Source organism: Acomys russatus, chromosome 19 (assembly GCF_903995435.1).
Source record: "Acomys russatus chromosome 19, mAcoRus1.1, whole genome shotgun sequence".
Classification (NCBI taxonomy): domain Eukaryota; kingdom Metazoa; phylum Chordata; class Mammalia; order Rodentia; family Muridae; genus Acomys; species Acomys russatus.
The window spans coordinates 24543432-24558343 of record NC_067155.1 but is presented as its reverse complement, the minus strand read 5'-3'; the positions used below and the strand labels follow the sequence as shown (position 1 = coordinate 24558343).

At 46.9% G+C, this 14912-nt stretch overlaps 1 protein-coding gene across 1 annotated transcript in view; it reads left to right on the top strand.

Annotated features, from left to right (window-relative positions):
• Fry (FRY microtubule binding protein) overlaps window positions 1-14912 on the top strand; it is a 250299-nt gene that overhangs the window by 130387 nt on the left and 105000 nt on the right. The window contains exons 22-31 of the mRNA XM_051162840.1: window positions 1238-1427; window positions 2190-2314; window positions 6064-6121; window positions 7695-7786; window positions 8041-8213; window positions 10425-10585; window positions 11244-11354; window positions 13043-13197; window positions 14399-14498; window positions 14678-14849. Of these exons, the coding sequence (XP_051018797.1) occupies window positions 1238-1427; window positions 2190-2314; window positions 6064-6121; window positions 7695-7786; window positions 8041-8213; window positions 10425-10585; window positions 11244-11354; window positions 13043-13197; window positions 14399-14498; window positions 14678-14849 (1337 nt within the window). The remainder of the gene's footprint in view (window positions 1-1237; window positions 1428-2189; window positions 2315-6063; window positions 6122-7694; window positions 7787-8040; window positions 8214-10424; window positions 10586-11243; window positions 11355-13042; window positions 13198-14398; window positions 14499-14677; window positions 14850-14912) is intronic.

The window sequence follows — 14912 nt, the reverse complement described above, 5'->3', positions numbered from 1 at the left end:
GGTTAAGACTAATTGTCCTTTAATTTCCTGCTATGGAATTTCTTAGTGAACAGTAGAGATAAAAATATTCTGTCTAGACTAAGAGTTGGTTTTTGTTTTAATAATCTATGTGACTGTGGTCTGGACCTAGGCCCCCTGTATATGTAACTGATGGGCAGCTTGGTCTTCATGGGATCCCCAAGCAAGTGAAGTGCGGGGGGCTGTCTCTGACATGGTCTCTGTTGCCTGCTGTTGGAGCACTCCCCCCTGGCAGATCTGCCGTTCTTGGCCTCAGTGGAACAGGATGTATTCCGTCCTAATGAGACTTGGTGTGCTGGGGTGGATTGATATGGGAGTGTGGGGCTCCCTTTTTCTGAGAAGAGGGGAAGGGGCAGGGGGACGAGGGCAAGAGGAGAGGAGGGAGGAAGCTGTGGTCAGGATGTAAAGTGAATAAATAAATAAACTTAATTAAAAAAAAAAAAAAGAAGAAGACAAAAAGGGCTGGAGAGATGGCTCAGAGGTTAAGAGCACTGGCTGCTCTTCCAGAGGACCTGAATTCAATTCCCAGCACCCACATGGTGGCTTACAACCATCTATAATGTGATATGATGCCCTCTTCTGGCATGCCAGTGTAACATGTAGACCACTGTTTAAATAATAAATAAGTAAATCTTTAAAAAAAAAAAAGAAGAGAAAGAAATCTATGTGACCAAGTATAGTAGCATAGGAAGCTCTGATGCTTAACACCGAAACCTTTAAAGTTCTTCTATCCATCCTCTCATCCCTGATGGACAGCTGCCTAATTCTGTGAGCCCTCCTGATGATCTTTATTTAACAAATGATGTTTACAGCCTGCCATGGTAATACATGCCTACAATGCGAGCACTTAAGAGGCTGCGGTAGAAGGATTGCCGCATGTTCAAGGCTAGCCTGGCTATATACCATCAGGCTGATATAGTGAGATCCTATCTCAAACAGACCCCCAACACTTCATATTCAAAATCAAGAACTGGAGAGACAGCGCAGTGCATAAGCTGCATACACTGGACGCAAGTTCAGTTCCCAGCACCCATACTGGTTGGGCTGAGTGGCTCACAACTGCCTGTAACTCCCGCTCTGAGGGATCTGACGCCCTCTTCTGGTCTCCATAGGCACCTGCACTCATGTACACACACACACACACACACACAGATAAGTAAAAATCAAATGATGAAATCAGGAATTTAATTTTACTTTCATTTTGTCTCCACAACTGTAGCAGTCCAGTCAATGCCAAGAAAACCAGCACTGCAGGTAGCGGAGACAACTATGTTACCTTGTGGAGAAATTACCTCATCCTCTGCTTTGGAGTTGCCAAACCCAGTATTATGAGCCCAGGGCACTTACGAGCGTCCACTCCAGAGATAATGGCCACAACCCCTGATGGTACAGTGAGCTACGATAACAAGGTGACATGCTTCAGAGGAATTACTCTGTAAGGTTTTTTTAGCTCGTTCGTCTAGCGTTCCCAGTGCAGTCGCACTGTGCCTGCCATCTGGAGTAGCGTGCAATCAGATTTCCACCCGACACGTTTCCAGATTCCGTTGAGCTTCTTCTGTGAATAATTTATTGCTCCCCGCCCCGCAAGTGTGGAATGGGAGACTAAGAAATAAAGAAGCTTGCTACCAGGGCACCTTGAGTTCATCAGTGCCTCGAGGCTGGGCTTGTCTCCTCCTCCGATTGAGAACCTCGAAACCGCTTTACCCAGTGATTTTCTTTTGTTTGTTTGTTTGTTTGGGTGTTTTGTTTTGGTTTGGTTTGGTTTTTTGGTTTTTTGAGACCGGGTTTCTCTGTGTATCCCTGGCTGTACTGGACTCGCTTTGTAGACCAGGCAGGCCTCGAACTCACAGTGATCCACTTGCCTCGGCCTCCGGAGTGCTGGGATTAAAGGTGTGCGCCGCCACGCTCGGCCTCCAGTGATTTTCTTAAAGATAGTTTTGCTGACTTGAATAGCTTAAAGGAAAAAGGGCAGACTTTTCTTTAGGACTTGTATCCCAGGTAGGAAGTAATTAAATTGTACTTTGTTAAATATATGGGTGGTTTTTTTTTTTTTTTCATTTTTTTTTTCCCCTGAAATGATGGCAGTGCCATGGGATGTGACTCAGTCACTTGAAACTGTCACTGTTTTGTCGCCAAGTTAGCCCTTGGTCACTTGGATTGCTTTGTTCCAGGCTGTCGGCACACCATCGGTGGGCGTTGTGCTGAAGCAGTTGGTGCCGCTGATGAGGCTGGAAAGCATCGAGATCACAGAGTCCCTCGTCTTAGGATTTGGAAGAACAAATTCCCTTGTTTTCCGGTATGGCTGTCACAGCACATCTTCTGAAATCACACATGCTGCTGCAGTTTCGGCTGTTTTTATTAACTCAGGCTAGGGGGGGGTGTCACGAGTGATAGTGGGTATCTGGGGTGCTGATGGGCTGTGCGTGGCTTCCTTCGTGTCTTTGTTTGATGTTCAGGTAAGCTGCCTTCCTTGCAGCTTCGATTTCATCTTTCAGATTTTACTTCGCTTGCAAGCTTTGTTTTGAGCAGGTATACGTGAAGATAATTCCCTGTCCATGCCTAGTTAGCCAGACTTTGGGAGGTTGAGATACCAAAAGAGGAGTGGTGTGCAAGGCCCCGCCATTCCTGCAACAGACCCACGGTGACATGTGAATGGCACCCACTGCATGACCCGCCTGTCTATAACGCACTTTTGAACCTCAGTATGGCTTTATAGTCAGATATCTGAGGCGGGGTCAAAACCTTCTAAAGGAGACATCTCAGGTTCCAGTGCACACTAGTTCAGGTGTCCAGTCAAGACACCCAGACTTCCCAGGATGAAGGTAACGTGATTAAACCAGAGCCTCCATGCAGTTAGAAAAGAGGGCTCCCCAAACAGCTCACCCCAAACAATAAGTACCAGTTACCAGTTCTCTTTACTAGTGCTAGAGGGCCAGTTAACCAGCAGTTAGCCAGTTATTAATTAGTTAGTTCTGCTTTTAAAAGATTAACATCTGGAATCAGTCTGTGTCTGTCCCAAAGAACACAAGTCCCTAGACACAAGTTCTCGTGCACAGCCTGCCCTCTCTGTGATCCCGGAGGTGGACACAAGTCCCCATGCACAGCCTGCCCTCTCTGTGATCCCGGAGGTGGACACACGTCCCCGTGCACAGCCTGCCCTCTCTCTGTGATCCTGGAGGTGAACACAAGTCCCTGTGCACAGCCTGCCCTCTCTCTCTGATCCTGGAGGTGGACACAAGTCCCCGTGTACAGCTTGCCCTCTCTGTGATCCCGGAGGTGGACACACATCCCCGTGCATAGCCTGCCCTCTCTGTGATCCTGGAGGTGGACACACGTCCCCGTGCACAGCCTGCCCTCTCTCTGTGATCCCGGAGGTGGACACACGTCCCCGTGCACAGCCTGCCTTCTCTGTGTGATCCTGGAGGTGGACACAAGTCCCCGTGCACAGCCTGCCCTCTCTCTGTGATCCTGGAGGTGGACACACATCCCCGTGTACAGCCTGCCCTCTCTCTGTGATCCCGGAGGTGGACACACGTCCCCGTGTACAGCCTGCCCTCTCTCTGTGATCCCGGAGGTGGACATATATCCCGTGCACAGCCTGCCCTCTCTGTGATCCCAGAGGTGGACACAAGTCCCCGTGCACAGCCTGCCCTCTCTCTGTGATCCCGGAGGTGGACACAAGTCCCCGTGCATAGCCTGCCCTCTCTCTGTGATCCCAGAGGTGGACACAAGTCCCCGTGCACAGCCTGCCCTCTCTCTGTGGTCCCGGAGGTGGACACAAGTCCCCGTGCACAGCCTGCCCTCTCTGTGATCCCGGAGGTAGATGCTGTCTTTCAGCAAAGCAACTGCCCCCTCAGGAGTCTGAAAAGCCTCTGTGAGTCTCCATGTGCATAGCTGCAGGGCTAGCACAACAACTAAGCTGAAGTCTCTCGCCATGAAAACATTTTGAGCTGCTGGACCAATAGCTCAGTGGTTAAGAGCACTGGCTGCCCATGTAGAAAACCTGGGTTCAACTCCCAGTGCCCCTTTCTGGCCTCCACGGGTACTGCATGCATGTGGTGTGTGTGTGTACATGTACACATATAAGTAAAATTAAAAATTAAAAAATAAAAATAAAATAAAATAAAAACTAAAAAATTAAAAAAAAAAAAACAATTTGAAGGCAATTTGACATAATGAAATCTGCCCCATAGACTGGTTGAAAGGATATATTAAATGTGCGTGTTCACATAGAGAAGGTTCAATAACTAGTTAGTGAGTAGTGGGGCTATTAACATTACTAAAAATCACTGCTATTATATATCATTAATGTTACTATATAATTATATAATATAATATCCTCTGATAGTATGGGGTTTTATTTATTTATTTTGGTTTTTTGAGACAGGGTTTCTCTGTGTAGCCTTGGCTGTCCTGGACTCACTTTGTAGACCAGGCTGGCCTCGAACTCACAGCAATCTGCCTGCCTCTGCCTCCCGAGTGCTGGGATAAAAGGCGTGTGCCACCACCGCCCGGCAATATAGCATTTTAATGTGATTAGCATTATGCATTATTAAGTGGGATTTGAAGAAATTTTGTCTTTATTAGAGCGGTGGAGACGAGACCTCAGATTCTCTCTCTCAGTGCGGAGTGCTGTAGGTTCTCAAGAGCCTTTGTGGAGAGTGGCTTAGTAGCCACAGGCATACTGGGAAGCCCCCAAACTTGTCTACCTGCAAGCTAGATCTCATGTCCATTTTAACATAGCGACTCAGAAATGACTTTCGAAAGAAGGCAGTTCATAACAAGTGTAAATGATAACTGGAGGCTTGGGAGGGGAGGGGAGACACATGCACAATACATAATACATGGATACATGTGTGCATAGTGCATATCTATACACGTATGATGTGTATGTGCATATAATCCACATAAGCTATATATAGATATATACATAAATGCATATATAAAATGCATATAGGTCTTAGCGTTTCTATTGTTGTGAAGAGACACCATGTCCACCACAACGCTTATAAAGGAAAGCATTTAATTTGGGGCTGGCTCACAGTTTCAGAGGTTTTAGTCCATTATCGTCATGGCGGGAAGCATGGCGGCGTGCAGACAGACACGGTGCTGGAGAGGAGCTGAGAGGTCTGCATCTTGATCCACAGGCAGCAGAAGGAGACGGTGTGCCACGCTGGGCATAGCTTGAGCATCTAAGACCTCAAAGCCCGCCCCCACAGTGACACACTTCCTCCAACAAGGCCACACCTCCTAATAGTGCCACTCCCTATAGCCAAGCATTCAAACACACGAGTCTATGGGGGCCGTTCTTATCCAAACAATCACAATATATAACAGAGAAATGTAATAAGATATATATCAACGTTGTCAAAACATTTTACGACACAGGAAAGGTTTTTCTGAAAACTGCACTATTTCACAAGTGTGAACTCTGGCACAGGCTTCATGTTTTATTTTGTTTTTTAAGATTTATTTATTTATTACATATACAATGTTGCCTGCATGTGTGCCTGCATGCCTGAAGAAGGCATCAGATCTCATTATAGATGGTTGTGAGCCACCATGAGGTTGCTGGGACTTGAACTCAGGACCTCTGGAAGAGCAGTCAGTGTTCTTAACCTCTGAGCCATCTCTCCAGCCCCCACAGGTTTCATGTTTTTACCTGTTATGTGTCAATCTTCTGAGCATGCGCCCCCAAGGCATCTCACTACTGACCCTCTCCTTCCCACTGATTGGACGGAAGGGTTTTGGAGGGCAGAGACTCCGTTTTCACTTATTTTCAGCAGCCAGTACTGAAGTGCCCCGGATCTAGTAAACACTTGGGAAACACTGTTTGATTGTTCACACGGGGTGTTCTGCTCAGAACATGTGCACAGCACTGGAGATAGACACTGTGTGTACAGAGCCACACCTGTGGAGATGTCACAGGAGGATTTGACTGGTAGCAAGTGAAATAATTACTTTATTTATGCTGGGATGGATAGGTTGGTGACAAGTTTTATATCACCAGCAACAAACTTTACATATGACCTTTTCCCTCTGTAGAGAGCTGGTTGAAGAACTCCATCCATTGATGAAGGAGGCTCTAGAGAGAAGACCAGAGGTAAGGTCTGGAGCCGCCATCATGAGGGCCTGACTCATTTGGACAGTGGTGTGAATCTTACGTCAGCTTTGTTGTCCCTAAAGAATACAAACACCCAACCTGCTCCTAACAGTGAACCTTAGTACATTAGATTTTGTCGTTTTCATTAATTTTCAATAGCTAAATAATTGTGTTTTAAGCTGGGTGGTGGTGGTGCACACCTTTAATCCCAGCACTTGGGAGGCAGAGGCAGAAGCAGGTGGATCTCTGTGAGTTCGAGGCCAGCCTGGTCTACAGAGCAAGTTCCAGGACAGCCATAGCTATTACACAGAGAAAGCCTGTCTCGAAAAACAAAGCAAAACAACAACAAAAACAATAGTTGTGTTTTAGTGAATTTTGTTTTCTATTTTTTCTTTTTTTTAATTAATTTATTTATTTTATGTATATGAGTGCTGTATCTGTGTATACACCTGCACACCAGAAGAGAGCATCAGACCACACTATAGTTGGTTGTGAGCCACCACATGATTGCTGGGAACTCAGGACCTCTGGAAAAGCACACAGTGCTCTTAACCACTGAGCCATCTCTCCAGCCCAAATTTTGTTTTCTAACTGCATAGATGCAAAACAGCTCAGGTAGTCTTGTAGATGTGTATATATTCCTTTCCAAAAGCTTTAAGTCGGAGTTTAGTTTTGGTTTTCAGTTTGCTTGATTTTGTTGTCATCATTAACAAAACAGGAGTCAGTGGCTGAGTCTGCAGTGTGTCATTGAGCACACAGTGTGTCATTGAACACAGTGTGTCATTGAGCACACAGTGTGTCACTGAGCACACAGTGTGTCAGTCACTGAGCACACTGTGTTAGTCACTGAGCACACAGTGTGTTAGTCACTGAGCACACAGTGTGTCACTGAGCACATAGTGTGTCACGGAGCACACAGTGTACCCCTCAACATTATTTTCCCCGAAATGAATCCATTCCAGAATTTACTTGTGATTCGCCAAGATTGAGAAAGAATAAGATTGAAAAAGAAGCTTCCATAGATCTGATACAGGGTCTGGGGGGATAGCTCCCATAGATCTGATACAGGGTCTGGGGGGATAGCTCGGCCCTTGAGAGCACCGGCTGCTCTTCCAGAGGGCCTGGTAGCTCCCATGCATACCTAACTGCAGGCCCAGGGAATCTGATGTCTTCCTCTGGCTTTCATGAGCACTGCACATACAGGGCGGGCACACACACATATATAGGCAAAGCACTGATATACATTTTAAAAAACAAGTAGCAGAAATTTAGTTGGCTGGAGAGCAAATAGCATGGGCTCCCTGAGTGGACTCCACGGGGATTGTCAGCATCTGCTGTCCTCTCCAGACACTCCAGCGCCTCTGGGCACAGGGCACACTACTCAACGTGGCTGCTTTGTCTATTCTTAAGATGTCTTTCTCACAGCCTGTAATAGCTGGCATTGTCTCTGCCGACTAGGAAGAGGAGACAGTGCATCCCTTTTACTCTCAGAAAACTTGAGAATGCTAAGGTACACCCTAGGTTTGCATTATATTATCCGTGACCGTAAGTGGCGTTCCTACTTTCTACACAGAACAAGAAGCGTCGAGAACGGAGAGACTTGCTGAGACTCCAGCTGCTTCGGATATTTGAGCTTCTGGCGGATGCCGGGGTGATAAGTGACAGGTGAGCTCCAGTGACTGAACTGACACCCCCCCCCCACCTTACCAATGGCTCCTTTTCTATTTCTCCTCAGTCTTTGAAATATATTACTTCAACAATGATTTGATTAACTGCCCTTATCTTTTTTCATACCTCGCTTCGGTGCACATAAAGACCAGCCTTGCTGTGCGAATTCCAACCGTCAGTACTGTCTCCGTGCAGTGCCTGCTCCTCTGTTCTCTCAACTTGTCTAAAAGCACCCTTTTCCTTCCGTCCAGCACAAATGGAGCTTTGGAACGGGACACGTTAGCCCTTGGAGCTTTGTTCTTGGAGTACGTGGACTTGACCCGCATGCTCTTAGAAGCTGAAAATGACAAAGAAGTTGAAATTCTTAAGGACATCCGAGCACACTTCAGTGCCATGGTTGCCAATCTGATTCAGTGTGTTCCAGGTAAAATCCATCACTTCGGGTCACCTTCGGGCTGGGTAAAGCTCTCGGTTCCTAGGGACTGCATGCAGGTCTAGGGTAGTTTCTTTGTTTATTCTGAGATACTGTAAATACATATGATACAGAGTGATGCACCTTAGCAGGGTCACCAAGGGACCCGTCAGAGTCGTATTTGATACTGCGCTTGCCACTTCCATCTTGTCTTTGGTCTTGATCTGAAAATGAACTAGGCCTTTTGGCTATGTTATTGGGTCCCTATATTTACCACCTTACTCCACTCCAATCCCTTCCAACCCCCCAACACTAGGTAGGTGAGAAAGGTTAGAGGGGAAAGGGGCTGTAGACCTCTTTAAGACTATTTCCTGCTGATTGGGAGTTTCTTGGGGCAGGGTTGATCTTTGCCGTTAGGATATTCAATTTCTTCTTCCCTGTATGTACGACCACCTGACAAACCACAACCAACGGCAACCAGCAATCAGCCAACAACAGCGACAGTGCCTCTCAGGGCCCTGGCATTTATATCTCCTCTGAAAAGTTCCCATAATTCCAAATGCCATACACTTGCAGAAACTGCATGCAGCCAGCAAAACCACACCCCTCCTTGAGCATGAGACAGTATAATCAGCAGCTGTGGACAGTCTGAAGCAGCCCCATATCCCACACCTGGGATTAAAATGAAAACATACTTGCCTAACACGACTAGGCTTTTTTGGTTTTTTGAGACAGGTTTCTCTGGGTAGACTTGGCTGTCCTGGACACGCTTTGTAGACCAGGCTGGCCTCAAACCCGGTGATCTGCCTGCCTCTGCCTCCTGAGTGCTGGGATTAAAGGTGTGCGCCACCACGCCCGGCTATGACTGGGTTCTTAAAGAAAGCAAAATTCTCACCACAGACGTTATTCTAAAGGAAGGAGTTCAGAGGAAACCTCTCCACACACCCCGTTCTCCCCTGTTGCCGCTGTGCTCATCTGACGTCAGCCACATTCCTCCGGTCGGCTTACTAACTAGCACTCCGTAAAGCGGACTGCCTTTTACATTTGGTTTGATTCCACTTTCACGTCTTGCAGAAGACCATCTCACAGGACGCATAGATATGAAGCCTTTTTATTCCAATAACGGCGTATGAAGCAAAGCAGATGGTTGGCTTAGCATAAAAGTTATTAAAATTGTATATTTTGCATATAATTAGAAAAAGATCTCAGCGAATTTCTCTCTTTGTTATTTTGATGTTATTAGCTGTATCAGTCCACCTCATCTGCAAAGGCCTTAAACTACAATTTAAGGTTGAATTCTTTAGTAATATGAAGAAGCACATATTATGTTCCCCTATGTGTTCTCTCTAGTAACAGGGAGCAGTGGCCACAAAAAGTTATTCTGTACATGTAAAAGTCAAGTGGAAAGATCAGTTAGAACAGTGGTTCTCAACCTGTGGGGCACTGCGACCCCTTTGGTGGTCAAATGACCCTTTCACAGGGGTCGCACATCAGGTATCCTGCATGTCAGATATTTACATTATGATTAGTAATGGTAGCAATGTTGTGAAGTGGCAATGATGTAATCTTAGGGTTGGGGGTCACCACAACGTGAGAAACTGTATGAAAGGGTCACAGCACTGAGAAGGCTGAGAACTGCAGGGTTAGTGTCTGCAGATCACAGTGTCTATCTCTCCTCCCTACCTTGAATAAAACAAAAGGTACATACATAGAAGGAAAAGCTGTGCTGGCTTTTGTTTAAAAAGTCAACTTTCTGTAACTAAAGACAATGGGAGTTGGGGGCTGGTGGTGCACTCTGCAGGAGTGTGTGCTAAGCATGCACACAGCCCATGCACCAGTCCCAGCTCCAAACAAAGGAGTTGGCCTTAGAGGAGCAAAGTCAGCCCTGGGGGATGGGGAGGAGGGTGGGGACGGGGACGGGGAGGTTGATCAGGTACGGGCCCTTCCTTGCATAGGTCCCACGTTGACATCCCAGCACATATGTCACACAGTTCACATTCACCGACAGCTCAAGTGATCCAGTGCCCCCTTCTGGCCTCTGTGGGCACCTGCACCATACGCACCTACCCACCCACAGAAAGGCACACGTGCACATAATTAAACATTTAAAAAGAGACTTTAGGAGGCATGGACATTTTCCCTTCCCCTACAGCTTGAAAACTGTCCATCGTGCTGTGATTGTGTCTGGCCTAATCGACACTGGCTCTGTGTCGTTTTCTCTAGTTCATCACAGAAGATTTCTGTTCCCCCAGCAAAGCCTGAGGCATCACCTCTTCATCTTGTTCAGCCAGTGGGCGGGCCCCTTCAGCATCATGTTCACACCTCTGGACCGCTACAGTGACAGGAACCACCAGATAACAAGATACCAGTACTGTGCTTTAAAGGTGGGTTTGCAGCCACAGTGGTCTCATTTTTTTAAGCTAACCACCATGCCTTTAAAAAAAAAAAAAAAAATCAGGTTAAAATAAGTAATATAATACAATAAAAGTACAGATATGAAAATTCAAATGGATGCATACACACATGTGTAAGTGTAAATTCAGTAATTCTAAATGCACAGTTAAAGATGTATATAGATTATATAAGCACTCCAGCTGGGCTCACAATTATAAAATGGAAAATTTGTCAAGTTCCTGCTCTTAATCCAGTGTTTGTTCTGTGTGAGAACAGTTTTGCCCCCCCCCCTTTTTTTTTTTTTTTTTTGCCTGTGAAGTTACTACATTGCTAACTAACTTCCAACCTAAGAGGGAGAAAAAATAATCCACCGACAGCCACGTCCCGTTTTCATCTACCCCTATCCTAGACTTCCATACTGTGAAAAACGTCAATCCTGAAGCAGTGTGGTCTTTGGTCACCGTTCCCTTACTGGGATGAACTACCACGAACAAAGGCAGCGTATGAAAGAGTGCGTTTATTTCTGCTTACGGTTCTAGAAGGCTGGAGTCCACGATGCTGGGAGAGCATAGCATGCGGACAGGAGCAGGACTTTGGCTGGCCTTCACCCCACGGTCCTGTCTCCAGGTTTCACTTTTCTAATTTCAGGCAATGTCAGCAGTGCTGTGCTGTGGCCCCGTGTTTGACAATGTTGGCCTCTCTCCAGATGGCTATCTGTATAAGTGGCTTGACAACATTCTGGCTTGTCAAGATTTACGAGTGAGTATGAGTCAGAATGCACTGCATTTTAGGACTTTTGAGGTTCTTTGTTGAATTTCTGAAGTGTAGAAATGATGCACATCCCACCTTCCCTCACAGTTATGGACCCAGGCACTGTGCTGTGCTGTGCACATCCCACCTTCTCTCACAGTTATGGACCCGGGCACACTGTGCTGTGCTGTGCACATCCCACCTTCCCTCACAGTTATGGACCCGGGCACACTGTGCTGTGCTGTGCACATCCCACCTTCCCTCACAGTTATGGACCCGGGCACACTGTGCTGTGCTGTGCACGTCCCACCGTTCCTCACAGTTATGTACCTGGGCACATTTGATATGATGTGCCAGGCCAGAAAGTACAGCAACATTTAACCAAATTGACCACCAACTGAGTCATAAAGTAAGTCTCAAAACACTTCACATAATTTGAAAACAAGTTACGTTCTTTATTCCCAGTCTCATTAAACTAGTAATGAATAATTAAAATGTACTTGCCAGGAGCTGCTGAGCGAAGAAGGTTCAGTACCAAAGGCTGCTTGCTGCTCTCACAGAGGATCTGAACTGAGGTCCCAGCATCCACATGGCAGCTCACAGCACCTGGAACGCCACTCCAGGGAATTCAGTGCCCTCTTCTGGCCTCTTTAGTCACTACATGCATGTACACAAACACACACGGAGACAGAGACACATGCACATAATTAAAAACTAAGTAAATTTCTTAACAAATTTATGCTTCCAGATGTCAAAGTAAATAACAAAGGCAACTGCAAAGTATCTAAGTAAAACATAATGGAAATATTAAATTTGTGGTTTGTAAATTAAGCTGTGCTTAAAATGTAGTTATATATATAATTAATGATACATGTACATATGTATATATGTATATATTGAGGGGGAAAGGCTGGTAGTCTGTGGCCTGTTCATCACAAGAAGTTAGTAAAAGAAATAGCCTAACAAAGTGAGAAAAAAATAGGTCAAAAATTAACTAGGGGTGATTTAATTTGTAGTAATAATGAACTCTGTATGTAACTTCTCCAATCCTGTGATAAAATACCTAACAGAAACAACTTAAGGGAGAAAAAATTACGGTGGGGAAGGCAGGGTCCTCAGAATAATGTTGGGGGAAGCGTAAGGCTAAGACTGCTCAAGTGACATGGACCTGGCAGCAGGCAGAGAAAGCTAACCTGAGACCAGGGTTAGCTCTAACCTTCAAAGACCCACCCAGCCAGGCCCACCTCCTAAAAGCCCCGCAGCCTTCAAAGCCGACCTCCAGGCCGGGAACCAAGCCTTCAAAACAAGCCTGTGGGAGCATTTCAGACTCAAACCATTAACATAACAAATACGTCACCCAGCTCCTTCCTCTTGGAGCTGATTGCAGCTGCCTAGAAGAGTGGGTGATGACTTCAGAAAGAGGCAGGCAATGTCATCTCCTGAGGGGACCCGGGTTCCCCATCCTGGCAGTGGGGGTTGCCATCCCAGAGCACAAGGGAGTCTGCATCCTGGCAGGCACTGCTGCACGGCAACCGCCCCCCACCCCACCCCCGTAAGGAAGAGGGTGCGGCATAAGGACCAACGCAAACGAGGGATCCGACCCTGCTCTCTGTTCCCCCCGCCGCCCTCCCCCAGTACATTCGATCGTGTGTGTTTCTCTAGAATATTTCCTCATGGAGATCTGCTCCTGCCCTCAGGTCCATCAGCTGGGCTGTGAGGTGGTCATGTTGCTACTGGAATTGAATCCTGAGCAAGTGAACCTGTTTAACTGGGCCATCGACCGCTGTTACACAGGCTCCTACCAGCTTGCGTCCGGCTGCTTCAAAGCCATAGCGACCGTGTGTGGAAACAGGTGTGTGTCTTGCGTCATCGGTGGCAAGGGTGGGGGTGACGTGAGCGCTGACCAGCCGACCGTTCGGCAGCTACCTTTAGAGAGAATTATGGGAGAGCCCAGAATGGCTTCTGTGTCCTTCACAGACAACCTGCCTGCTCTAAGTTTCCACGATATTCCTAGTTCCATTTGATCAGGACTGTTTCCTGTGGTGTCTTTTCCTTTGAGGGGCCCAGACGGTCACAGAGAAGTCTGGGAACAGAATTTGAAAATATTAAGGGCCAGGTGGTGGTGGCGGCACACACTTTTAATCCCAGCACTCAGGCAGAGGCAGGTGGATTGCTGTGAGTTCAAGGCCAGCCTGGTCTACAAAACTAGTCCAGGACAGCCAGGGCTACATAGAGAAACCCTGTCTCAAAAAACCAAAAACAAAAAACCAATAATAATAATAAGGATGATACACTGAAGGAGCTAAAGACATGTGGACAAGTGTCCTGACACATGTTAACTGTGAGCCCATCGGCCAGGGGCCCACTAGATCAAACCCAGGAAACACAGAACTCTTTAAACCCCCTCTGCTCGTAGCTCCAAAAAGAAAGCAGGAAGGAGCCGTGGCGCTGTAAAAATCTGTACATTATAATTATTTGGAAATATGCTGACTCGAGCCCGGGGACTCACGCATGCTAAAGATGTCCTCCACCGCTGACCCATACCCCAGCCCAAAGAGTATGCTCCTAAAGCCGCCGTCGCTATATAACAAAGCGAGTTTGTGACGCTGCTTGGCACAGCAACTTATTAAGTGTGGTAATGTCAGAGCTACGTTACATTCCCCAGGTTGCATAAAGCAACCGTAACAGAGAGCATACGGATTAGGAAGGGTGGAGAAAAGATAACACGGTTGGGGTTTATATTCCAAAAGCTTCGTGTAGGGACCGCGGCGGTGCCTCCATAGTGAAGAGCGTGTCACAGACAACCGTACCCAGCAGCCACGCCGTGGAGCTCACCACCGCCCGTAACTATGGCTCCAAGCCACCCCATGTGTCTGAGCCCCCGAGCACCTGCATGAATATGATGCAACAATACACTCGGAATCACATAGAAACACACATAGATGGGTCCCGAGCCAAGGCGCCGCGCCAGACTTCTGGAAGGCAGTGATCTACCCAGCTTCCCAGCCCGGCTGTTTTATGACTCCGCTGTGTGTTGTACTGTTTTCCCCCAGGAACTATCCCTTCGACCTAGTGACGCTGCTCAACCTTGTTCTCTTCAAGGCCTCTGACACCAACAGAGAGATTTACGAAGTGTCCATGCAGCTCATGCAGGCATGTATCATTTACCAGGGTGGAAAATGTCCACCCGTGAGCTCAGGATGCGTTTACTTGTTTCTGTGTGTATTAAAATAAACATATATGTCCTGTTGATACCAACGTTGGTCAGACATAAGCAACCCCTGAGGGGCCCAGATAACACCTTTTCAGCTTATTTCTTAAACTCTTCCTAGATCCTTGAAGCAAAGCTTTTTGTGCACTCCAAGAAAGTTGCCGAACAAAGACCTGGCAGTATTCTGTATGGAACGCACGGACCGTTACCACCCCTCTACAGTGTGTCACTAGCCCTCCTGTCCCGTGAACTGGCCCGGATGTACCCTGAGCTCACCCTCCCCCTCTTCTCAGGTACCACCCAGTTGTCCGCAGCTACATACGTCATGGTCTCCTACTCTGAGATGCTTTCCCTTT